The following is a 27,124-nucleotide window of genomic DNA, read 5'->3' as shown; positions in this document are numbered from 1 at the left end:
CCTGTGAGATCCAGGTCTAAGGCTTAGACTTTATAGGGGCCATAGATCCTTAAGAGTTTGTCTGGACCAAACTTTTTTCTTATTTCGGAATGCTTTCTACAACATCCCTAAGGAGTAGTCTTCCAGTGATAAATCCAGTGATAAACAAAACTCATTGCTAGCTCCAAAGGATAAAAAGTTCCACCCGTATACATGGTGAGCCAAAAGCTGCCTTCTTAGTAGTTCCACTCATTGGTTCTAGCTCAACCCTCTAGAGCAAGTCAGAACATCTTTCATTCACATCATAGCCTTTCGGGCATATTCAGTGCCTTTAAAAAGGCACTCACCAAATCACTCCTAAATCTTCTGTCCTCCCGGATAAATGTTCCCAGTTCCCCCAGCTGCTCGTAGTTCCTAGACACATGACCACCTCTTTCTCAATACCTTTCCAGTTTGTTGTTCATCTTAAACCATAGTGTCTTATGTTGAAAACAGTACTCCAGATGCAGATCACAGAGTGCAGCAAGAACATAAATTCTCTTGATTTCAGTGCTGTGCTTCTCTTAATGTGGAGCTCAAGGTTAGGATATAAAAATATATTTAGCTATACATATATATATATACACTATACATATACATGCATATATGTGTATGTATGCTGCTGAGTCATTAGATTAAGCTCATGAGCAAAGATCTTAGGTCTTTTTCACATAAACATGTCAGGCTGGTTTTCCTCCTCTTCTTGTGACTGATTTTTTAGTGTAAGTATAAAAATTACATTTAAGTCTCTGTCAAATTTTTTTGTTGATTCCATCCTATTATTCTAACTTGGAGATATATTTTTAATCAAAATTCTGTCATCTGATGTATCAGCTATCATTTAAGCTACCAACTGAAAATCTGGAAAGGATGCCTTTTTTTCCTTCACAGACATCACTATTAAAAATGTTTAAAGTTACTCCAGACTCCTTTCAAGCTTTACATTGACCCATTAATTCATCAACACTTGTTGAGTGTGGTAGTCCAATGAGCTTTGAAGTCATGTGATAACTGTACTGTTGTCCATCCTGTCTCTCTTTGCTTTGTCCATAATGATGTGGTTGTCAGGATGCCTACAGTTTCCACAGTGGATCTGTCTCACTCATAAGATGACTTCTACTCCAAGGAATGCCTTGGAGTACAGATTGATTTGGTTCTTTTCCCTTATTAGAGATTCTAAACCATTTTAGAAATTCTCTTGGGAATATGCTTTGATTCATAGACTTCACAACTATTCTAAGATAGTTGGAACCCTCAGGATGCCTGGAACCATACCATATGGTGTAGCCCCTCCACCACCTGCCATGTGGGTTGCCTCTTCTTTCCAAGTCACCACAGACAAAAAAAATCAAGCCAAACAAACAAATGCCCCAGTTCCTGTTATCCACAGGGGACTTTAGCAGATCCTAAATCTGCCCTGATCTCTCACTCAAGGAGGCAACACACAAACCAAGAGTCAAGATACAAAACTAGAGGCCATGGTTAGAAAAAAGTGATATCCCCCAGGGGTAAAAGGAATAGGGATTTCAAGAAATATTAAAACAAATTGTTGACACCAGTAACAGTTTCTGGTGAATGAAGATTGGTTTGTTTCATTATAGTTGTAGGTAACAAATTAGGGACTGTACTGAAGACTTATAGGTGTGCATTTATTTTTCACAAGGAACTCTACTTGTAATTATTAGATATATAAATAAAGGATTTATTAAGTGCTTACTATGACCAGACACTATACTAAGTGCTAGGGATGGAGATTTTGTATTACAAAAAAACAAAATGGTCCCTACTCTTAAGGAGCCTACATTCTAAGAGCGAAAGATAAAACATAAAGGAAACCTGGAAAGTAGAGAAGGAAGGAGGAAGAAAGTATCTCTATGAGGCAAGGCTGTTGGTGAGGAGGTGGAGTGATCTGGAATTGAGTCAGCTGTCAAGTGGGTTTGTTTGGGGCCCCTTGAGAAGTGCTAATTCTGGCCAGGATTCTCCCATCGGGAGAGCATACCTTAGGGCAGAGGCATCCATAGGATCCTGGGAGGAACTAGAACAGTCTAGACAGTGAGCTGAGCTAGAAGTGAAGAACGTTAGAATTATATCAGCTCTGTATTTCTTTCAGATTTGTGTGATCATTTGGAAGAGGAAGAAGAAAGCACCACAGTTAAACAATTTATAGATCATCTTCTCCATAAAGATGTAGTGGATTCTGGGATATTGGAAGATCTTGGAATGAAAGAAAACCAAGAAAAGAAAAAGCAGAAGGATCCCCGTCTTACCATGGAGATGAGACATAAGCAGGTGGGAGGGAAAAAAAAACAACAAAATTGAAATGGATAACAGGAAATATTCTTTGTGTAACACATTTAATAAGCTTCAATAAAGATTTAGACTTTGTTATGAATAAGGGTACCATCTGTGATTGTGTTAGAATGAAAGCCAAATTAAGAACTCAGGAGAAGGATGGGCTGAAGGCAGGGAGTAGTTCACCCCCAACAGTATAAGAATAACAGAAAGAAAGAATAAATGATCCGGATTTCTCTCAGAGGTGGGGAAACAGACTGGATAGATGGGCCCATCTAGATGGATAGAATTAGCTTAGAGGTATGGTATTTCTTATTATAGATATACATTCTAGGCTTTTATTTCAAGTGATCTTTGAGTCATACCAGAATAGCATGAAGGCTCTTGAGTGTTTTCTAAGTCTACACAATTTAATAATTGTATGATTCTTATTTGAAAAGGTAAGAAATTCACATTGCACCTTATGTGTATTCAGCCATGTTCAATGAAAATGAGCCCAAGATTTTCTCTCCACAAACGGCAGTTATCACAAATGATTTGCTCATGTGACCTTCCATATCTGAAATGATAATGCCACTCTCTTCTCTTCCCCTCCCCTCTATTACCAAGGCAACTTAAAATGACGAAAGTAGGTTTACCTGAATTCAGACCAGGCTTAGTATTACATCATTGCAAGTATTAAGGTAGCCCACTAATTCCCCTTTCCAGGATCACTTCCCTGTTGTCTATGGCCTGAAGTTTCTTAAGCTAAAAATTATTTCTAAGTCTGTAATTAGTGTCCAAAAGCTTAAGAGTGCAAAAACCTGTCAGCTAATAAATTGGTATTAATTAGAGTTTGGATTACATGATCTCGGAGGTCCATTACAAAAGTGGTCTTAAACTCAAATAGAAAGACTAGAAAACCACAAATTAACATTGTCTAATGTATTTTTATTTATTTTGTTAAACTATCTCCCCATTAACATTTTAATCTGGTTTGGGCAACAAGAGAGAAGTTTGATACCTCTGCTTTAGAACATGGAGATTCTGTGATTCTAAAGGATGAGTGCATTTGAGTCAGTTAGTGGATGACATCAGGCCCTTCCTACTTTTGTTGTGGGTGACAAAGCACGAAATGGGCTAGATATTAGAAAAAAACAGGGCCTTTGTAGTTTTGTCTAAAGGAAACCTGTTTAGTCTTCTTTTGTACCTGGAAAGAGCTGTATGCAAAGTACTTTCATCATCATAAAAGGATAAAATGATAAATTACTTTGCAAACCTTAAAGCACTATGTAAATGCTAGCTATTATTAGTTAGTATTGTTGTTGCTATAATAGCTTGCATTCATATAGTTAGTAACAGTTGACTTTTATATAACTTGAAGATTTCCAAAGCACTTTACATGAGTTATCTGTTTGATCTTCATATCCTATGTGGCTGCCAATTCATTCCCATGATTCTGTGTCCAACTAGTGTCAATTCTTAGAGATTGGCAGGCTATTAGAATTGGAGATCATCTAGCCCCATGCCTTCATTTTATAGATGAGGGAAACTAGGATTCAGAGGGAAATAACAGCAACAATAATAACCACAGCTAACATTGATTTAGCACTTTAAGTTTTGCAAAGAACTATTACATAGGTTCTCTCATTTGATCCACACAGCAACCCTAGGAAACAGGGGCTATTATTATCATCCCCATTTTACAGATGGAGAAATAGAGACAGAGAGGGGTTAAGTGACTTGTCTAGGTACCTACTAAGCAACAGTCAGACTTGCAACCCAGGTGTCCTGACTCCAAGTTCAGTGCTCATTCTATTGGACTAGGTCCTAGGTCACCCTGGGCCTTTATTCCTCTGAAGAACTGTAAGACTTGGTGCATACTGTTGCCTTTTATCCTGTGTTCCAATCCAGTGTAGAAAGTATTTATTACTGGGGCAGCCAGGTGGCGGAGTAAACAGAGCACCAGCCCTGGAGTCAGGAGGACCTAAGTTCAAATCTGACCTCAGACACTTGACACACTTACTAGCCATGTGACTTTGGGCAAGTCAACCCCAATTGCCCTTCAAAAAGCAGCAAAAAAAAAAAATTATTAGGCATCCCTAGATGCAAGCCACTGCTTTTGGTACTAGGACTAAAAAGAAAAAATATCTCTAGCCTTCGATTTGCATTGTACTGGGAGCATACTATATGTAAACCAATAAATCTATAACTGATCACTTGAAGAGAGAGAGCAACATTAACAGCTCATGAGATCAAGAAAGCCTTTCCTTATATCATGTCACATGAGCTGAACCTTGAAAGGAGCTGGGAGTTGTAATAGGTGAAAGGGAGAGGGGTGCATTATGGGTTTGGGAGACAAACTGCAAACAGAGGTAAGAGATGAAGGACCAAGTCTGAAGAACTGCAAATAGGCAATTTGACTAGAGCACAGAACACGTGAAGAGGAGTGATGTGTAGTAAGCCTGGAAATGTAGACTGGAGCCAGGTTATGAAAGACTTTAAAATTATGTTAAGAGCAAAGCTGAGGACTTTGGTTTTTATCCTAGAGGCAAGAGACAAGGTTCTTGACTAGGGGAGTAACATGTTCAGGCTTGAGCATTAGGAAGATTATTTTGGCATCTATGTGGAAGATGGATTGGAGAGGAGAGACTGCAAACAGGAGATCCGATTAGGAAGTCCTAAACTAAAATCTTATTTTTCTTCCTTAAAATCTTTGGGAAGAAGTGATAGGCCTAGAAAGTAGAAGGAAAATGCATTAGTTAGGAACTATGTGAGTGGGAAGAAAAGGACAGATGCAAAAAAAAAATGTCAGGGAGTTGGAATCAACAAAGATTGGCAGCTAATATAGGAGTGGGAAGGAAGAAGGAAGAATCTTGTGACCTTGGGTGACTAAAACAGTGATGGGTGGCTTTAGGAGGGAAGTCAGAATTCAAATCCTGCCTCAGAAATTTAATAGCCCTGTGACCCATGGACAAATCATTTAACTTCGAAGCTTCAGTTTCCTGTCCTACAAAAGGGAAATAATAATAGCACCTTCCTCACAGGTGTTAGGGGTTATCAACTAAAATAACCTGTAGAGCACTTTGTGAACTTTAAAGCACTTCTCCAATGCCAACTATTGTCATTATTACGATAGATTCTGTTTGAATATGTTGAGTTTGAGACTCCTCTTGGCTATTATGTAATAGTATTTATGTACATGTCTTATCTGCCCTTCTAAATGGTAAAATTATTATTTTTCTTTGCATTCCCAAGGGCACTCAGTGAGTGTTGTGCCTAGCATATGAAGGGTACTTTTTTTTGTTGCATTGCATTTTTATTTTGAAGGGTACTTAATAAACATTTTTTTAAAGTCAGTAAACATTTGTGAAGCACCTACTATGTGCCAGACACTGTTTTAAGTGCTGGGGATACAAAAAAAAATGCACATTTTGGGTGATTCATTAAAACTTCCTCTGTTCCCCTAAAATATCATACCATGAAAACAAAAGGGGGGAGGTGCCAAGGAGAGAGGAATTATGCAAGGAAGAATTGCCCAGCAGAACAAGCCTTCAAAGTATTACTGCCCATAGCATCATTTCCATCGTGTCTTCTTGTAACTAACAACAGCAGCAGCAGCAATTCCCTTCAGAGCTTCTGAAAGTTTGATAAGAGCAGCTGAAGATTATTAACAAACCCTCCCATTTCATTTCTGGGAACAGGACTTAATTAAACACAGTCCACAGATCTTCTCTTGCTTTTACTGAGCCTCAGAGGTTTAAGACTGTTGCTTCTGCCAAAAGGGAAATTATGCAGTGGAGGGGGGTGGAATCTTATTTTTCTTCCTCAAAATCTTTGAAAGGAAGAGATGGGCCCAGAAAATAGAGGAAATGCATTAGGCAGGAACAGGTTTATACTTTTTATCACTTAGCACTAATTGTATGTTTGAACTAAGGTTCACTCATTTCCTTACTGTTATTAGAGCCTAGGAAAAATAAAATGTGCTGGAAACAACAAGGGTAAATTTCATGTCTTTGGATTTTTAGTGACACCCAGATTCAGAGGCATTTTCACAAAACGACAGCATGTTTAATATAATTATAACGGCATATCATTATAAAGGGAGCATAGAATACAACTTAAGGTAACAAATGGTTGTCCTTCATAACGTAATATAGCTACAAACTGCAATCTTGTTCTTGTTCTCTGGACCATAGCACATATAGGTAACCTAAATAAGGACAATATATTATAAATGCTTGTTGACTGAAAAAAAGAAAGAGTGAGAGAGGAACATTTGGAATTCAGGACATTTGATACGATTCATTAGACACATAGATTCTTCCCAAATATTTGAGGTCCCATTATAAAATTTCCTAATGTCCAAAGTTAAAAAGAATACTGTACTAAGTCAGGAGTCGGGAGATTTCAAATGAAGCTGCCTCAGACCCTAATAAGCAAACTCCTTCTTCTGTCCTACTGATGTTCTCTAAAATACCGTTGTGGACTTTTCCAGTGGCATCTTAAGGCAGAATTTTTAGAATTTGATACACTGTATATTAATACCACATTTTTTTTTCATTGACATGTCATAGTCTCTGCTCTGTTGTACATATCTTTCAAAGAGGGGATGAAGGTAGATGTTCACTTCCTCTTATCTTAAAGGACCCTAAAATGTGCCCCACTAAATGCTTCCACTCCCGTTACATTCTTCCCTTCCAGGTAAAGGAAAACCGTTTAAGAAGACAAAAGGAAGTAGAGCGTCAAAGGGCAGAGAAGGCCCTAAAAAAATCAGCCCTCTTGGAAGCTCAGCATCTGGTACAAGAAGAGAAAAAAAGGAAGGCTCTGAAGGCCAAGAAAGAGGAAGAAGAAATTCAAAAGGAGATGGTAAAGTTGCGGAAACAAATGGTTGAGAGAAGGCGCACTGTTCGGGAAGCTTGGAAAATGTAAGATCTTGGTGGTGGGAATGGATGGAGTGGGATCTCAGTTTAAGCTTTTCCTCTCACTGTTGTGCTCAGGCTTTGGGTATATTCATTTCTAATATGTGACATGTCCAGTGAAATGCTTCATCCTAGTGACTCCAGGTTGCTTGAGGCTACAGTGTACAAAATCCTGGTGGGTCATGTGAAAAGACTTGAGTATGGATCAGGTAAACAAAACTGTGTGCTTTTGTCATCCAAGGCCAAGCCTAGCTAAGTTTGCAAGAGGCTCCTTACCAGAATTTTCATCGCTAGTTGAATTTTTTTCAGCTCTAGGTCATGCATGGAGATCACCTACGTAGGTATGGAGCGGTTGTGATCTACTCTGGTGGAGGGATCACTCATGAATCACTTAAGAAATTACAGATCCTAGAGGTATCAGAGTAAGTCTGAATGTGGAGCATTCTCTGTTCTCATACTATCGTTGATAAAAGTAAAAGACCTCCAGCATAAAAAGAAGACAAATCAAAAATTTTTGTAAGAGATAAGTAGCATTATTCAGGTATTGACTGTATAATGTTGGTCAAGACACTTGACTTTTCTCAGTTTCATTTTCCTAGTCTGATTTGTTGAGGCTGGTTTCAATAATCTCTAACATCCCTTTTTGAAAGTCCCTGATCTCTGAAACGGAAAGGGTCTTGAACTACAAGTCAGACTTCAAGTCCCTGCTTTGTGAAGGTGGGAAAGTTGCTTCACCTGTGTAATCCTCAGTTTCCTCATCTACAAAATGAGAGTAATAATACTATACTAGCTACCACACAGTGTCGTTGTGAGCAGACTGCTTTGTGAATTATCAAGGGCTATGGTGTGAGCTTTTATTAATGTTCCGTGATCCTCCATGGAAGAGTGCAATATGTGAGAAAGAGATGCATTTTGTCAGGGCATCTAGACTAGCGAAAGGAATTGAAAATGATTCAGACCAATGTGATGAAAGTATAGGAATCTAGGAAATAAGAGTTAAAAAAAAAAAACATTTAATCATCTTTTCCACCCGAATCAGCCTTTGTGGCATCATTTTGGTCAGTTAATTTTTTATCTGCTCCAGTTTATCCAGCATAGAATAGCTTAGTGAATTTAGAGCAAGATACTGCCAAGTTATTTGTTGTTTGTATATATAAGTATACTCTCCATAGTAAATAGTGTTGAACGTAACATTCAACAGTTCTTCTTGTTTAAAGTTCAGTTCATTGTAATAATTTTTTAAGAGCAAAATAGCTCATACGTTGGGCTTGCTCTTCTCCCAGACTCTGTGGTATCTCCTAGATTCCTTCTCTCTGTGTCTGGTTCTACCTGGGTTTCAAAATATATTTACAGGTTACTGGTTTCTATCTAATATACTCAATCTAGCTGTTTTAAATTAGGTTCTAGTTCTGAATGAAGTTGTACTAGACCTAAAATAAATCATAAATTGAATAATAAATAAGACCCATGGGACTAGAACCATATGATGCCTCAGATCTCCACTACTGTATGAGACAGCATTAATTTCCATGACATTAGTAAGGGTGAGAAGAGCTGTTACAATTTTTGTAGATCATGGGGTTTTGTTTTTAGCCTGTTTGCAACCTACCTTCCATCTAACTGAGAAAGTGTTATATCAATTAATGAGATAAAGTCTGTTAAGTACTCTGGTTTCCCTGAAAAAAAAAAAAGAATTACATTTATAGGATCAGAGATTTTTGGAACTGTAATGGGATCTTAAAGATTACCCAGAGACTAGGCCAGTTAACCAGAGGCAGAGTGACTTGCCCACGGTCACAAGTCAAAACCACATTAGAAGAAAGGCTAAAGATGAGAAGACACTGCAAAGAATGGCAGCACTTTAAACTGACCTATTCATGTAAATTCTTGGTTCCAAAATGATGGGAAATGACAAAGGAATTCACCTTGATTATTATCATTTTTTATAAAAGTATAATTAATGTAAAGCAGTTCCCACATCAAGAACACCGAAAGAGCCCATGAATACTACATTGTTATTCAGTCATTTCAGTCATGTCTGACTTTTCGTGACCCCATTTGGAAGTTGTCTTTGAAGAATAATGGAGCAGTTTTCCATTTCCCTCTCCAGCTCATTTTATAGGCGAGGAAACTTAAGTCAAACAGGGCTAAGTGACTTGCCCGAGGTTATACAACTAGTAATATCTGAGGTCACATTTGAACTCAGGTCTTCCTGTCACCAGACCCAGTGCTCTATCTGCTGCATCACCCAGCTGCCCTAAGCTACATTACCCAGGTGGAGAGAGAGAGCAGCCAAGGGCAATACTGAATTAAAATAATTGAGAATGGAGAAAGATGGCACAAGAATACAAGCCAATTCACTTCATAAAACAATGAATACCACAGGACAAAAACAGCAGTACAGTGAGCTTGACATGAGAGCTAACTAAGCCTTCTCTTAACTGCCAAACCTAATGACATTTTTTTTCTCCATCCTCTTGGCCTCTTCAGCTTTTGATCCCTTTTGATCACCCTTTTCTCTAGGTTTTATGATTGTCGTCTTTGCTGGTTCCCCTCCTACCTCTCTGACTGCTCCCTCTCAGTTGCCTTTGCTGAATCTTCATCCAGATCACTCTCACTAAACATGGATGTCTCCTAAAGTTCTCTCCTGAGCCCTCTTCTATCTGTCTTCTATCTTCTGTCTATTCTCTACCATCTCACTTGGTAATCTTATCAGCTCTCCCAATTTCAGTTACTTATACAAATGATTTCCAGACACACACACACACACACACACACACACACACACACACACACATCCAGCCCTAATATCTCTCCTGAGCATTAGTCTCATCACCACCTGCCTTTTGGACTCATCTCAAAATGGATACTCTGAAGGCAACTCAGACTCAATACATGGAAAACCAGAGCTCATTGTCATTCTTCCCAAACCGTCCCCTCTTCCCAGCTTGCCTGTTACTTTCAAGAGCACCACCATACTCCCCGTCATCCAAGCTTTCAACCTCAGTGGTGTCCTCACCTTCACTTGTTCTCAACCCATATATCCAAACTATTGCCAAGTCTTGTTATTTCTACTTTAACAACATATCTCACTTGTACTCTAAAATGGAGATGATAATAGCACCCACCTCCCAGGATTGTTGTGAAGACCAAATGAGAGAATGCTTGTAAAGCCCTTAGCACGTAACATCCCCTTCTCTCCAGTCACACAGCCCGCTCTGGTATGCCTCAAAGCCTGGACTATTGCAAAAATAGCTTCCTTGTTGGCCTTCACGTCTCAAGTCCACCCTCCATTCAGCTATCAGAGTGGTCACAGGTCTGACCAGGTCATCCCCCAACTCAGTAAACGTCAGTGTCTCCCTATTACCTCCAGGGTGTGAAATCTAAAATCCTCTGTTTGACGTGTAAAGTACCTCACAACATGGTGCCTTCCTGCCTTTCTAGTCTTCTTACACTGTACTTTCCTCCCACATACTCTGTGATCCAACAACACTGGATTTCTTTCTATTCCTTGCACATGACACTTCATCTTCAAAACTCCATCCATTTTCATGCACTACTTGCCAGAAATGCTGTCTCTCCTTTGCCTCCTAGATTCCCTAGCTTCAAGACTCTCAAATCCTTCCTCTAACCCTCCTCCCTTATGCCAGTGACTGCCCTCTGAGAATACCTTCTATTCACACTGTGTATAGATAGACACACACATATACATATACACACATACACATACATATATGAAGAAGTAGGCATTTTAGAAAATTCCCAAAAGTTGGGAAGAGCAGCTGGACCAGACCAAGAACACACTAAGGGAAATGCAAATTGGAAGCTAATTAGTCTTAGAAGCATTGAGGGATTATTTCATAAAATATGAGCAAGAAGATTCCAAAAGAATGGAAAAAACCACAAGTAACATGAATATTACAAAAAAAGCAACCCAGAAAACAGCAATAGCTGCTGATCCATGTTCCTATTTTCTAATCTCTATAAAATCTGAGACTGATTTACAGGGATGTCAAAAGTATCCTCTATGAAAATATGAGAAAGAAACAGACAGCCTTTCAAAAATGATAAAACTCCTCTCCAACAAGTAGAAAATACTGCATATATTTAAATTATGCATAATTCTTTGATAAATATGCCACAGGGATCATTGATTGATTATTCTCTAATTATTCGTGTTAAATGAGACATATCACAAAGCAATGCATATTCAACAGAGGTGTTCACTTTTGGCATAGAGGATATTTTGTGCAACATTCAGATGAAAAGGGAATTCCCTATGGCGAGGCCTTTCTGCTGTCACTATTTGCAGAAGATACTATGCTGACTGCATTAAGCACCATGATGACATTACAGGGCCTCCTCAATGAGATCTATGAACACTCCAAAACAGATCAGCCTAATATGCCATATAGGAAGATCTAAATGGATGAAAAAATTACTGTTGATAGAGAGATAAATAGAAAAGTAGATAGAAAGAAAGAAAAATCAAAAGAGAGATAGATCAATAGAAAGAGATAGATGGATAGATCAATGGATCAATCTTCAGAGTGCACTGAGTGTTTTGGATCACCCTGCCCTGCAAACAGACAATGAGTTGAACCCAGAATTAAAGTGGAGAAAGACAGAGGGCTGCCTTGCATTTGGGAAACTACACAGAGCTTTTAATGAACCCAAATTTCTTCCCATTGCAAAAACAAGACTTTTTAACACAAATGTTCTCCTCGTAATGCTGTATGATGGCAGACCTTGAGATATACCAATAGTAGAGATCTCAAAGTTGTCAGTGATCAGAGGATCATAGAGAGAGGCTTGTAAATATAAATAACCTACCCAGAAGTCATGACATAAGGGATACTTTTAATTTTTTTCCTTTTTGGAGGGCAATTTGGGTTAAGTGACTTGCCCACATGGCTAGTTTTTGTGTTGTGTCTGAGGCTGGATTTGAACCCAGGTCCTCCTGATTCCAGGGCCGGTGCTCTATTCACTGCACCACCCAGCCGCCCCTTAGGATACTTTTTAAAAATAAGTGTTTATTGATATCTTTTTTTCCTACATTGCCTAAATTATGCCCTCTCTTCCACTTCCCTCCCTATCATTAAGAGAATTACAAAAGGAGGGCAGCCCTGTAGCCAGAGCCAAGGCCATCTGTTGATGGTAGAGCATTGGTAGCCACGAAAGATAAGAAGGTGTAAAGGAAAGCTTCCCTCATTGTATGGATGAGTCCTCTGTGGAGGATCTATTGAACAACATGGACAAGAATCATAAAGGAGGAGAAGGCATGGTTGGACATCTGTACCAAAGGAGTGTCCATACTGATGAAATCATAGATCCACTGAAGTTGTATATTTTTATAGCTGGCATTTAAAGGCAGGTTATCAGTGGAGAAAGCAGAGGACCTGGGGTCAGGAAGACCTGAGTTCAAATTCAGCCTTTGGACACTACCTGTGCAACCCCAGGTGAATCTCTTAACCTTTTTGTGCCTCAGTTTCCTCATCTATAAAATGAAGCCAATAACTGTATCTTCCTCCCAGAGTTGTGATGATAACATGAAATATTTATAAAGCAATTTGCAAACCTTTAAGTAGTTGTTGTGTTCTAAGATTTTTATATTATTTGATTAGAGACCAGAATTTAGACTTAGTCAATTAGTCTTCTCCCACTGTCTACTATTCTGTAATCTCCATTCACAAACTAATGAGTTAGAGTATATACTTTGCCCCCTACATATACAGCCTCTCTCATCCACAGATACAACAAAAAATGCACATATGCACACAGACACAGCACATACCCGAGTATATGCACCTCCCGTCACAAACACCCTCCAACACACCTAAATAGAATAATAGCATCATAAATTGAGAACCAGAAGGGACCTTAGGGGTCACACAGTCTAATACTCTCATCTCATGCCCCTCCCCCATCTAAGGGAAGAAGGCACTAACTTAGAAATGCTAAAAAGTAAAGAGGAGTGTAGGGGCTGGGGAGGGGGTGGGGTCCTTGTTCCTGGTAAATAGGGAAGCCAGTGACAATGGTTAGGCAGGAAGGATGAAAAAGAACCACGTGAGAGGGCATAGGTAGGAGCAATGAATAGGCAGCAAAGCAACCACAGCATGCTAGTTACTTCTTGAGATTGCCTAGAGGGCTTTTCTGAGTTCCTATTAAGATCTGATTTTTCTTTTTGTGTAGTTCAATAGCTTGGCTGTTTCAGAACATTCCTGGATTCCATCTCTTCCTCACTTGTTAACACCTTACTTTCTTTCTATTATTTCTCTCTACCTGATAACCTTGCAGAAAGTCCTTTGATAAATATTTTATTTCCTCGTTACTGAGGAAATCTATTCTTTTTACTGAAAGATGTAGAACTTATTTTAGAGTAAAAATAAATATGTAGTCATTTATTTATTTTAAATACTCAACCAGTATCTATCGATAAAAAGATTCCCATCAATAATAATATAACACATTGGATTTATGTGACATTTTATACTTTTCAGAACACTTGTATACCTATGATATTATTTGATGATCACAACAAACTTGCAAGGTAGGAAAGACAGGCATTATCTTAATTTCATCAGTGAGAGAACTGAGATAAAGTGACCTGCCCAAGACGACCCAGTCAGTGACAGAGTCAGAGCTAAAAGCCTTCATTTCCTTATTACAAGGTTCAGTGATATTTTCTCTACAGGATGCTATGACCATCCCTAGTTAGCACTGTTGGTGGTGTTCGTTGTTGCTGTTTTGTTTTGTTTCCAGTGAGAGAAAGAAGCAAGAAGAGAAATCTCAGAAACGTCTAGAAAAAGTCTTCCAAAATGCTCAAGTTTTACTGAATGAAGAAAAAGTAGCGAAAGAAAAAAAGAAAAAGCAGCAGGAGCTCTTAGTCAAGATTACCACAGAAAACCAGTGGGTGAGCAATCTCCTTGGTAAACGTGCTGAAATATAAAGGCAAGTTTATGATTTAGGGGTTAATGGGAAATTCCAGAAGAACAGGATAATGTGAAGAATGTGGAAGTTGATGTGAACAGTTCATGTAACTAGAGTTTAGAGGAGTCAGGAAAATGAGGGAACTGGTAAATTCGGGGACAGACTAATCAGACCCTCTAGTCCAACCCCTTCCCCTTACAGATGAAGTCATTGAAGGGCAAGGAGGTTAAGTCACTTGTTGAAGGGCACACAGGTAAGTAAGCGTGAAGGAAATAAGGAAACAGGCGTTTATTAAGCATTTAGCATGTGTCAGGAATTGTGTAAGTAATAGGGATACTAATACAAGCAAAAAAGAAAGATTACCCCTGCCCTCAAGGAGCTTACCTTCTAATGGGGGGAAACAACACACCAAAAGGAGCTGAAAAGTGTGGGGGGAGGGGGAAGACCATGCTGTTGAAGTCAGAAACAGGATGAGAAGAGGAATGCAGGCTGCCTTGGGCCCCTCCTCAAAATGGAAGCCCCAGGAGGTCACCAATGGGACAAGGGGACAGTCCTGATGGGAAGGACATTCTGGGCTGACAATGCCCCAGGGATGGTTGGATTGCTAAAGGAACTTCCAAAATGAAGACAGGGTTTTCAAGTTGGTTTTCAAGGGACAGGAGGGAAAATGAAAAATATGAAAGGCAAGATTGAAGTCAGGTCCTCTGACCTTAAAGCCAGTACACTTTCCTTCATAACATACTGATGAATACCTTGGAAGCAGAGTCATATGAACATGAACATGACCCCTGCAAAGGGCTTTAAAAGCCAAAGAGAAGAGTTTTTATTTTATCCAAGAGGCAGTTCTGAGCTTCTGGAGTTTATTGAGTAGGAAGCAATATTGACAGACATGTGCTTAGAGAAAATCACAGGATGAATTTGAGTGGAGAAAGCCTTAAGGCAAAAAATAGTCAACAAAAACAACCAAATGAGGTCTAGACCTGCAGATTCATTGGTACAGGGAACCCTTGCATGAGGAAACTCTATCTTCCAAGGAAGATTGGCACCTCTTTACAACTTACAGTCTTAGATAGTTGCCTAAAAGTTACAATGGCTTGCCCAGGATTATGTAGCCAATCGGTGTCAGAGGCAGGATTTGAACCCCCATCTTCCTAACACCAAGGCCAGCTCTGTTTGCACAGTGCCACTAATCAAGTAAATATGTAAAATGAGGATTGACATCTTATATAAGATTCTTAGCATTTAACAAAATAGAACCAAAATTAACAAAGCACTAAGTAAAAAACCTGTTTCTCTGTCTCACCTTCCAAGTCTGTCTGAAGTTGTGCTGAGAGGCTGGTGATTTAGTGGAAAAAGTACTGTCCTCGGGGTCAGATCTAGACTGAAATCAGGGCTAATAATTATTGTTGTGGCATCTTGAGCAAGTTATTTAAACCTGTTTCCTCATTTGTAAAATTGGGGCGACAGTTTGTATACAAAGTACAATAGCAATATGAGTTTTTATTGCCTTTAAATTTTGTTTATTCTGTGTATTATATGTCTGTTATATGATTATGTGTACTGTGCATGTTTATGTATATGTATATTATGAGTATGCATTGTGTATATACATATGGTTGTAGTCATTTCATAACTCTCGTTCTTGCTTCCTATCACTTCACATAGGTTTTTCCCCATATTTTCTTATAATCTAAATATTCACCATTTTTCTGGCACCAGTATATTCTATTAAATTAGTGAAGCATGATTTATTTAGCTATTATTCACTTACTAGACATGTAGGTGATTTCCAGTTTTTTTAGCTATTGTTGTTATTATGTGACAAAATAAAAATATCTCATAGTAATTATCAAGTAAATACAAGGAATACACTGCCAAGGAAGTCAAAGACAGAAACAAAAATCCAATATATACAAAAATAGTCACAGCAATACTCAGCAGGAGCAAAAATTGGTACCCATCAATTGGGGAATGACTAGAAAAGCTATTATATATGAATGTAATGGAATATTGTTGTATATTAGGAAATAGTTAATATGAAGAATTCAGAGAAACATGGAATGACACTAACAGAGCAAAATAAAGCAGAATCAAAAGAACAGCATAAGGACTATAACAGTATAAATGAAAAGATGAGTCAGTCAGTCAATAAGCAAGCATTATTAAGGATCACCATGTGCCAGGCTAGGAATGCAAAGAAAGGCAAAAACATGGTCCCTGCTCTCAAAGAGCTAACATTTTAATGGAGGGGATAGCATGTGAATAAATCTGAACAGAAAGATATATAATTTTTTTTAAAAAAACAGTCATTTTACATCTAGAAATTTGTAACCACTGGCCAAGGATTCTAAAATACCTTTCTTGTGGCTTTGCCCACTTTATTTTTCTTTCCTTGGTGTAATTAAGCTCCACCCTAAATGGTGGCAGATATCAATGCAGATGAGAAAATCAGTGTAATGGGAATGGGAATTTGAAGATCTTCCCTGTCCCCTAACAGGCTGAATGTAATCACATGAAGCCTGTGGTGGGAGGAGTTTGCTGAAGGGTGGGACAGAGCCCACAGGAAGCTGATAGTCAGAGCAACTAGATGGTAGGAAAGAGAGGAAGGCAGGCAAGCAGACAGCTAGGCTTGTAAGTATTGGTTTGTGGGAAGGCTAAAGGATGATGTGGCTCTGTATGGTGTTATGGTATATTAACTTCTTTGCTGCTGTGATGGATTCGGCTTTTTGGTTTTGGGATTCAGCTTTCTGGTGTCTGAATAAATGTTTTGCTTCTGTCTTATATATGGAGAGTCTGTTATATTTTGCAATAGATTAGGGCTCTTCCTATAGCCACATACTCTCTCTACCACATGCTGCCCCTACAGGTTACTGAGAATCTGGTTTGGTCCAAATTCTTTTATACCCATAGGCCCAGAGATCATGCAGTCATAGATTTCAAACTAAAAAGTACCTCAGAGGTCATTGAGTTCAACCCCTCAGTTAAAGGATGAGGAAACTGAGACCTAGAGACATTCAATGACATGTCCAGAGTCATAGCGCTAGGAAGCCTCTGAAGCAGGATTGGAACCTAGGAAGCCCCCACCCACCCTGCAGTCCAGGTGGTAGATGATAGGTTTACAGCAGCCTTGACTTTAGTATGGGTAATACGCTGTACTAGATACATACTAGATATTAGATGCCACACAGAATGCCCAGACAGCTTGCAGCTAGGATGGCCAAAAGTTATTGTCAACTCAAGCTAATTGGCTTTCTAACATAAACCCCCAAACCAATAGTATTTGCAGGAAAACTTTAAAAGAAGTTGTTTCTGGGAGTCACTAGAGCTATGGATCTATAGTTTATTTGTTGTTACAGATTTGGTTATGGACTAGCCTTCTTTCCCCCTGTTGGTCCCCAAATAGTCTCTAATCTGGACCAGGTTGTTAAATGAGATCTTGTAAGGGAGACAGTGCATGATATCTTATTAAAACACAGATCCAGGTGCAGTACTATTTATGCGTCTCTCCCACATACTATTTGCAAAGATTTTTTTTTCATTAGAAATGTCTGTTAAAAAGCATTCTACTTTGAGCCTATCTCATCTTTCTTTGATCATGCAGTAAAATCTCCCTGGGAGATCCAGAAATCCAAACACAAGTGCCATTGCTAATTAGCAAAACAACAAGGGACTGTGGATGAAAAGTCTTAAGCTATTCAAAATGTGGCCTTCTTAATTCTCACCCAACTCTGGAATGGAGCTTTTATGTTTTCTTAAAAATTTCTAAAAGTCTGTGATCCTAATTCTGAAATATGAAAAGAAAAATGAAAGAAAAGGGAGCCATTTGCAGAAGTCAGAAAGCAAGGAAATAATTGTTCCCAAAGAATCATTGTTAATGTTGTCCCTAAAGGACATTGAGCTGAACCATAGGAACACAAGGGCATACTTTAAGAAGACCTGGATTATTTTTCTTTCTGATGAGACCATGATAACTATAGTAATAATCTCTCCTCCATTTATATGGCAAATTTCATTCCCAAAAATTTCAGTTACCAGAATCATCTTCCTACCTCAGAAACAAAACCATTTCTGAGCAAGAACTTGACAGTAATCCTCTAGTAAGTGACATTATCTCCCACTTAGCAAGAAAATGTTGGGGGCAGCTAAGTGGCACAGTGAATAGAGCACTGGCCCTGGAGTCAGGAGGACCTGAGTTCAAAACCAGACTCAGACACTTGACACAAAAAATAATCTGTGTGACCCTGGGCAAGTCACTTATCCCCAATTGCCCTACCCTCCCCCCTCCAAAAAGCAAAAATAAATAAATACATAACTAAAAATAAATGCACAAAATGCTCCTTTGCAAACCAGTATACAGAGGAATGTCAAGTAGACCATGTGGGAAAGACCTGAGCCTGTATAGCTGTCGGGTTTTCCTATAGGTAGCTTATGTTTGGAGGTTTTAAATGGTATCATAGAGCCTCCTATTCTTAGGCAAATGTCAAGCTTCTTAATGTAATTAGTTTATATATATATTTATTCTCGTTCACTGACAACTTGACTACACTTGATAGAAAAGGAGACAATGAGCTTCCTGGAATCTTTGCTGGGCTCCAGCTTAGTAAATATTAGTTGTATGTATATCTGAGTTACTTTTCTTCAGAATATCATGTGGGTTTTTATGATCACACATCCCTAGATATTTTTCTCCTTGTCATCAGCTTCTGAAATTGTCCTGATGAGATTCGGCAATTCAAAGATGATCACAAATGGAGTCTGTTCTCTAAAACTTTACAGAAAAGCACAGTATTCCCATTCTTCCTACAAATTAGATGCCTCCTCCTTTGCTCAGATCTCACCAAGAAAAAAAAAAAAGAAAAAAAATTGCATTTACCCCCAGTAGGAATCAGGCGGATACCTAATTAACCTCTGGGATAGCGTCAGCTGACGGTGCTAGTCGGGCAGGTGTGTCGTTCTTAACTCACATGGTTCTCAAGGACCACGCAAAAATATTCAGAGAAATCCCCTCAAGGGCAGGGCCAAACTCAGGGTTGTTTGATTGACCTTGGACTTAACCCAGCAACAGAAACTTCCTGGTGAGGAAATGTCCTCCATCTAAGGCTGGTTAACAACTTTTCTGCAGTTTTACTTTCCTGGAGCCCTGAGGAATTCAATAACTTGGCCTCAAAAAAGATTACATTGTAGCGAGGCTAGGGGAGGGGGATACAACATGACCATGTAAATGAAGATACCAACTATACCGGAGGTAATTATGAGGGAAAGGCTATACACTGGGATTGTGCAGGCAGTCTTCTTGCAGAAGATGGTGCTTGAACCAAGTACTAAGGGAAACTAGCACTTCTCAGCGGTGGAGGTAAGGGAGGAGTGCATTCCATGCATAGAGATGTAAAACCGAAGGCCATGTGTGAGGCGTAGTAAGAGCCTGGCTGCACCACACAGTGAAGGCAGTATGTAACGTGGCAGGAAATACCTTGGTAGCTTAGGGCCAAGGGGTGATAGTACTTAAATTGCCCAAAAAAGGAGTTTGTGATTTACTCCTAGAGTTAATAAGGAGCCCTTGAAGTTTGTTGACTAAGAGAGTGTCATCATTAGAACTGTCCTTTAGGAAAATCACTTGGGCCACTCTGTGGAGGATAGACTGGAGTAGGGAGGAACCTGGGGCAAGAAGACCAGTCGGGAGGCCTTGGCAATAGTCCAGGTGAGAGGTTATAAGGACCCAAAGTAGGGGAGTGGCTGTGTAAGTGGAGAGAAGGGAACAGATGCAAGCAATGTGGGGCGGTTAGAAACAAGATTTGGGAAATGATTCAATATGTGGAGTATGGGAGAGTGGGGAATTGAGGGTGACCCAGAGGTGGTGAATCTGAGTGACAGGGAAGATGACAGTGCCTGCTATAGAAATAGGAAAATTTGAAAGAGGAGTGGGTTTGGAAGAAAAGGTAATGATCTGTTGAGTGTGAGGTGCCTACAGGGCATCTAATTGGAAATATCTGGTAGATAGATGGTGATGTATGAAACTGGAGCTCGAGGGTGAGACTAGGACTGGATATATAGATCTGTGAGCATGGAGTTGTTAGTAAAAGGCATTGATGAAATTGCCAAGTGAGAGTCCAGGCCCAAGCCTTGGGAAACACCCAGTTAATGGGCAGGATGATCCAGCAAAGAAGACTTATCTGTAGTCAGGAATGTAGGATAACCAAGAGAGAGCAGAGTTACAAAGGGGGCCAAGAGGAGTTACCACGATTGTGATTATGAAGCATCAAGAAGGAAAAGGAATGAGAAAAGGCCTTTTAGTTTGGAAATTGATGTCACTGGAAACTTTGGAGAACTGAGTTTCAGTTTCAGTGAAGTTAGAAACTAAATTTTGAAAAGTTGAGAAGTAAAAGATGAGAGAAAGTGAAGTTGACTGGCAGCTTTTTCTAGGATTTTTGCTGAGAAAGGAAGGAGACACATAACATGATAGCCAGAAATGGCTTCTTAAGGATCAGGAAGATCTGGGCATATGTATAGGCCGCAGGGAAGGTCCAGACTAGGAAAAAAAAAAAAAAAGAATAAGGGAAAAAAAGGCCTTTACCAACCTTATAAGACCACTAGTTGCACCACAGATAGTTCTGTTTGGCAAAAATACATTATAAACTTGTTGACATTTTTGTCCTCTTTACAATTCATTGTTTATCTTGCCATGACTGAGAATTTTGATGCAATTACTACTGAGCTTTGAGACAAAAGGAAAATAGCTAAGGAATTCTGATGAGTTACCCACTTCATTAATCAGACTAAGCATCTCTAGTGACAGGGTTAGAATTACCACGCAGATTAGATGGCAAATTGCTGTTCTATCTCACGTCAATCATTTCTAGTGACAGCAGTGTGATTACACTTCAGGAAAGAGCTTCTCTTGCCAACAGAATGAGGGCAACTCCAGTGCATGTAATAAATTTAGCAGGGTAAGCTGTCATATGTTCTCTTGAGTGGAATCTTTAAAAGACCAAATGATGTCTCATGGAAGATCTCAAAAGGGGGGGGGGGGGGGGGACATCCCACTTAGAAATCATTCTCCATCTGAACAACCCTCTTTTTGCAATTTCTTTTCTTCCTTTTAAATACCGTGGCCATAAACTTAGAAACATTTCTTCCCACAAGTTTGCCTGCTCTTTATTCACACATATCTAGCCATAATCATTTGCACAGCTGTGATGTTACAGAGATGATGGCTGCTGGGAAAATTTAAAAAAAAAAAAAGCAGAAGCATGTTTAAAAGCCAAGAGAATCAAAGAACTGAGTGAAAGAACAGACATAACTAACTGTATGTGGTGTTTTACAGATGAAGTTTTCAGTCTTTGCTCTTGGGTAAGCAGTGCTTACCATAGTGAAGGAGAGTCCTTATTCTGAAAAGACACATCAATGCAAACACACAGCATAAAGCATCACTTACTGCAAATTCTGGAAAGGAAACCTGAGGAAGAAAAACAAGTAGGAAAGTGTCTAATAAGCGAATCTTTGGAAGAAGAAAAAGAAAGAGGCTATGAAAGTCTGTCAGTTCCTCTTCCTTTCCTCTTTCCTCAGTAGAACATAGGCCTATCCATCTTTTTCCTTGGAAAAGAGATTAAAGGAGGGAGCCCTTTCTAATTCCTCCCATTTTCCTTTCTTCTGAAGGCATGTAAACTCAGCCTGAAAAAAAAAGTTATTCAAAAACCATTTAATGGTTCTAGGAAATCAAGAAAATGTTTTTGTTTTAGTTTTGGTGAGTCTTGCTTACTGAGAAAAAAAAATAATAATGCATGAGCTTGGCTTAGATTCTAGAAACTTGGGTTCAAATCTAGTTCCTGCACTTATCATGGGCAAATTGCATAATCTAGCTGAGCCTGTTTCCTCATCTATAATATGGAAATAATACTTGTTCAACACTGACTGCCCTGGCCCTCACTGCCTGTAAGCCAGGTAGGTTGAATTTCACCACTCCCCCAGGGTCCTCCAGTACCCTTAAGGGGTTTGGGGGGGATGTTTAGGCTCTATGCAAATGGTTCCAGTCCCCACTGATGATATTCCCTCAATTGTAGGGGGTGGTCTTCTGTGTCCCAGTTCCATTTCATCACTGAGAGATTAGCTTTCACATAGAAACATTTACTTCAGAAGGCATAGTCAAAAATATACAAATTTATTTCCCCACCACCACATGAGGGGCATAATCCCCTTCTCTTCATGTTTCCTTAGTCTCTCAGGAAGGGATGGTGATAGATTCATAGCTTAGTTTGATTCCTACAGAGCGTGGTCCCAATTCCAAATCCAAGACCCACCTTGGACTCACATCCCAGGCACCCATGATTCTTAGGCTGGCTCACCATCTCACCTGCAATTCTGGCTCCAAGGTCATTGTTATGAATTGAACTCCTCATTCCCATAAGGATTACCTCTAGTACCTGAAACAGAGGAAGACAAGCCACACAGAACAGAAGCAAATGGCCCCAGGCCCAGTTCTCAGAGCTGGGGTAAAAGAGGGAGAGCAGGGGAAGGAAGTCCTTCCCTTGTCACTAGTTCAGTTCATGTTGTCTACACTGTGGCCACAGCAGGAAGGAGAGGTCCGAAAGAGTGGCAGCAGAAAGGAGAACTGGCTTGATCACATTCATTTTAAAGATGCAAGCAGCCAATTGAAGGGGGTTACCCCCACTCACATAGTGGGCTGCCATGTTAGACCAACAGGGCATGCTCAGACAAGCTCAGCTTAGACTTGTATTACCTTTCCCATGGCATAAAAGTCACAGAACATAGGTCCTCCCAGCTTCTCTGAGACCAAATCCCATACTCTTTCTGCTGTACCACATTGGGTTATAGTATATATTGTGCTCTACAATTCATAAAGCGATTCACCCACAACCCCATATTAAGTACATTGTCATCTTTTTTGCTGATGGATAAACAGGTTTACAGTGGTTAAAGTGATTTATTCAAGATCACATGGCTAGTAATTGGAAAAGCAAAGACCAGAACTTGGGTTGTCCAATTCTAAATCTTAATACTCTCTCCACAATATAAATCCAGTGATAAAAATCTCAAACCTTATAGCTGACTCATAAGGAAACTAGTTAATGGGTGGCAGACTTTTTAGTGCCCTTGAGAACATTCCATAAGCAGCTGTCTACCTTCTGTCTCAGTAGAATTAGAAGTTACAGTATAATACATGAGAGAAACTATCTCAATCGTAGGACAATTTTTGGTATATAATTGTTCTTTCTCTGCCTTCTTGCATGAAGGTACTCCATGAAAATGATTAGGAAAAAAGTACAGAGAAAATATGGATAGGTACAGTGTGTGTATATATATACATATAGATTTTTTTAAAATTCTCCTCAACCCTGAAATGAGGTTGTTTTCTGAATGTTTTCAATGCAGTGCCTTCAAAAGTATTTCTCTGCCTGGAAGAAGGTAGTTTTTGAACACAAATTTAAGATGAAGAAAGCTGAGGCCCTAGCAGACTGGAAATGTCAGATGAAGTTCCTACGAGCCTGGAGAGACTACACAAGAATTCAGCAGTTGGCACGAGATACTCAAGCTACAGAGGCTTCTATTAAGGAACAAGTCAGGTATGAACATTCAGAGTTTTTCTGGAAGATCATAGATTTTGAGATGAAAGGAACCATCTAGGTCCATCTAGTCCAATCTCCTTAGTTCACAGATGAAGAACAAAGGTCTGTAAAAGTTCAAGTCACACAGGTATTAAACGGCAGGGCCAGGATTGGAACCCAATTTTTTTTTGACCCCAGGCTTGGTGGGCAGATTCAACAGTTCAATTTAACAAACAAAACCCTTACCATTATGATAGGTTCTGGGTGTACAAAGATAAAAATGAAAAATGCTCTCTTCCTTCAGGGACCTTACATTTTATAGGTAGAATGCCTGATGAATTCAAAAGAGAAAAAAATAAGGTTACCTAAGGCTATATGTAGTAGGTCCTAGCTACTGGGAGGTTTCAGAGAAGGTGGCACTTCAGTTGACCACTGAAGGAAACTAAGGATTCTGAAAGGTAGACTTTTACTCCCTAGTAGGGGATCTGGACTTCTAAACCAAACCAGTCCTTTATTTATGATCAAGATTCTCAACCTTCCCTACCACTCCCATCAAAGTTAATTTGTCTTGAGTCTGTCATGGTTTGGTGCTCTGCTATTATTATCATTGTGGTTGACATGTGTTCTTTTCCCAGTAACGTATTTGCAGCTTAATAAGGATTTTCTGATAGGCTGAAGAACATGTTTGGGGTCAAGTAGGACTTTGGGAATCCTTTAAATCATATTATTCATTCATTTGCTCAACAAAGCGTACATGCAAGGCACTGTGCTGGGCTCTCAGGAAAAAATATAAAGAAGTAGAAAACCTTTTCCTGTCCTTCAGGAACTCATGATCTACTTGATTACAAGTACACAAGGTCATATTGTATATGCAGCCTCCCTGCCTCAAGTTTCTACCCTCTCCAAACAGCTTCTGATTACCTCTAGGTAACTCCTTTTGACCTCTAGGAGCAAATACAGACCCCTCTGCTTAACACTGAAGTCCCTTCACAATCCAGCTCCAACCTAATTATCTGGGTTTATTATACGTCATTCCCCTTCATACCATTTCTCATTCCTGGATCTTTGTACCAGCTGCCCCCCATGCTTCTAATACAGTCCGTCCTCATATGGAGGCCTAGTTTCCTTCAAACTTAACTTAAGAACTACCTGCTATGAGATCCTTTTCTGGATTCTTCTAGCTATTCACACCTTTTTCAAATTTCCTGTAACTATATATATATGTGATATCTCCTCTACAGCATAAGGTCTTAGGGAGCAGGGCCTGTTTCATTTTTATCTCTGCCTCCTCAGTCCTAAAATATTGCCTGGCACATGGTAGGTCCTTGATAAATGCTTAGTAATTGATTGATCAGTACCATATGAATTGGGGCAGCTGGGTGGTGCCATGGATAGAATGTCAGGTGTGGAATCAGGAAGACTTATCTTCCTGAGTACAAATCTGAACTCAGACCTATTTACTAGTTGTGTGACCCTGGGTTAGTCACTTAACTCAATTTGCCTTTGCTTCATCATCTGTAAAATGAACTGGAGAAGGAAATGGCAGTGATATTCTCCAGTATCACTTTCAAGAAAACTCCAAATGGGATCACTGAGAGTTGGACATGATGGAAAAACAGCTGAACAACAATACTAACTATGAGTAATAGAGGTTAAAATACTATTGGAGGATAGAGAAAAGGGAAACGTTTCTTCAGTAAATGACTGCCTGAGGGAAATGGGCTTGCAGAAAGGCCTTCAAGACTGAGGTAGGAGTTCGTTAAGTGCAAAATCATTTCAAATGGGGGAAGGAAGTAGCAAGAGCAAAAATACATAAGTAGAAAAGAGGAAAGAGTTTTGGGGGACAAAGATAAGTCAGGCTGGAGCCCAGGGCTTCCATAGGGAAGAATGCCAGAAAGGTTGGTTGGTCCCATACACGTTAAACTTTGAAATTTAGACTTTATCCTATAGGCAGTTGAGAACTATTGCATTTGGAGCAGGAAAGTCGTAGAACCAAAGGGATGCTTTAAGAAAATTAACCTGGAGCAAGGTAGAGGAGAGATGGGAGGAAGAAAAAGACTGAAGGCAGGAAACAAGTAAGGAGGCTCTTGCAATGGCTCAGGTCTGAGGTAATAAGTAGTAAATATCTGTATGATAAGGGGGACTGTGAGAATGGAACAGATGGACTGGATTTGAGCCATGCTGTGAAGGAATAATCAATAGAACTTAATGATTTCTTGAATATGGGCAGCCTGCAGAGGGAAGAAGGGAAGGTGACTGAGGATGTTAAGAAAGACTTCATGTAGAAGGGAGGACCTGAGCTATGCTTTGAGGGAAGCCCAAGATCCCAGGAGGTGGCAATGAGGAAGGGTGAAGAATGGGGAGAGCAGCAGCTTGAGGGAGAACTGAAGGGACAGCCTGTGACAACATGTAGAAGTGTTCTGTCGTCCATCAGACAATTGGGCTAGCATTCAGAATGCTTCGTGGGAGGGATGTGCTATCAGTCTGTGCAGATAGGTTAGGGCCCCCATTGTCAAGAAAGAGCAGTTTGTCTTTTTTCCTACAGGTGATAGGGAGCTACTAGCACTACGTGAGCAGACCAACACTTAAGAATATCAGGGTGATGGCTGTGTGAAAGACGGATTGGAAAGGGAAGGGACTAGAAATAGGGAGACAAACTAGGGAGCTACTGAAATGGCCAACAGAACCAAATACTGCAGAGAAGAGGAAGAAAATGAAGACTGAGAAAAACCTTTAAAGTGGTGATTAGGAAACTATTGACTTTTGAAAGAGTTGTCTTAGAACACAAGGGACAGAAGCCAGATTGTAAGGGGTGAGAGAAGGGGCGCTAGGTAGTGCAGTGGATAAGGTTCTATAAAGCCAAGCATGAGCAGCTTTCCAGAGGACAGCTGCTGTGAACAGCTTTCAAGGTTCTAATTACATAGTATAGTGAACTCTCTATTCAGTAACAAATCAGAGCAAACCATTCACAGAAAATCAAGGTACAGCATTCAGAACATTACAGCTTATCACAGAAAATCAAAATATAGCATTCAACTTGTTCTTATCACTAAAATGGCCACATAATTTTCACCAAAGTAGTCACATAGTTTTCAACAAAGTAAATCATTTAATAATTCAGTCATTCAGTCATCCTTAAGGAGGCCTCTTTAAGGGACACAAAGTACAAAAGTTAAAGCTCTCCACCTATGGGGTGCAATTAAATTACAATTTCATCAGTCACTACTCAGTACCCTCTCAGTAGTGGAAAGTACAAAAGCCATCCACCCCTAGGTCCCAAGTAAATCACAATTTCATCAGTCACTACTCAGACAATTTCATCAGTCACTACTCAGTTTCCATGGAGAGGTCTTTTCATAATGACTCAAGGCAGGTACCTCCTACCTGAATCCAAAATGTCACCTGGATTCAAAGGCAGACAGC

The 27,124-nt window shown here is 39.6% G+C and overlaps 1 protein-coding gene across 1 annotated transcript in view; it reads left to right on the top strand.

Moving 5' to 3' along the window:
* The window catches only part of CCDC191 (coiled-coil domain containing 191), a 100,560-nt gene that overhangs the window by 21,433 nt on the left and 52,003 nt on the right, over nt 1-27,124 (top strand). The window contains exons 5-8 of the mRNA XM_069069908.1: nt 2,129-2,307; nt 6,994-7,217; nt 13,974-14,124; nt 23,529-23,719. Of these exons, the coding sequence (XP_068926009.1) occupies nt 2,129-2,307; nt 6,994-7,217; nt 13,974-14,124; nt 23,529-23,719 (745 nt within the window). The remainder of the gene's footprint in view (nt 1-2,128; nt 2,308-6,993; nt 7,218-13,973; nt 14,125-23,528; nt 23,720-27,124) is intronic.

This window comes from Petaurus breviceps, unplaced genomic scaffold (genome assembly GCF_028583685.1).
Source record: "Petaurus breviceps papuanus isolate PSGF00001 unplaced genomic scaffold, PetGlider_PUasm1.0 90792, whole genome shotgun sequence".
Lineage (NCBI taxonomy): Eukaryota > Metazoa > Chordata > Mammalia > Diprotodontia > Petauridae > Petaurus > Petaurus breviceps.
The sequence above is the reverse complement of the archived record's forward strand: the minus strand, read 5'-3'. Positions and strand labels throughout refer to the sequence as shown.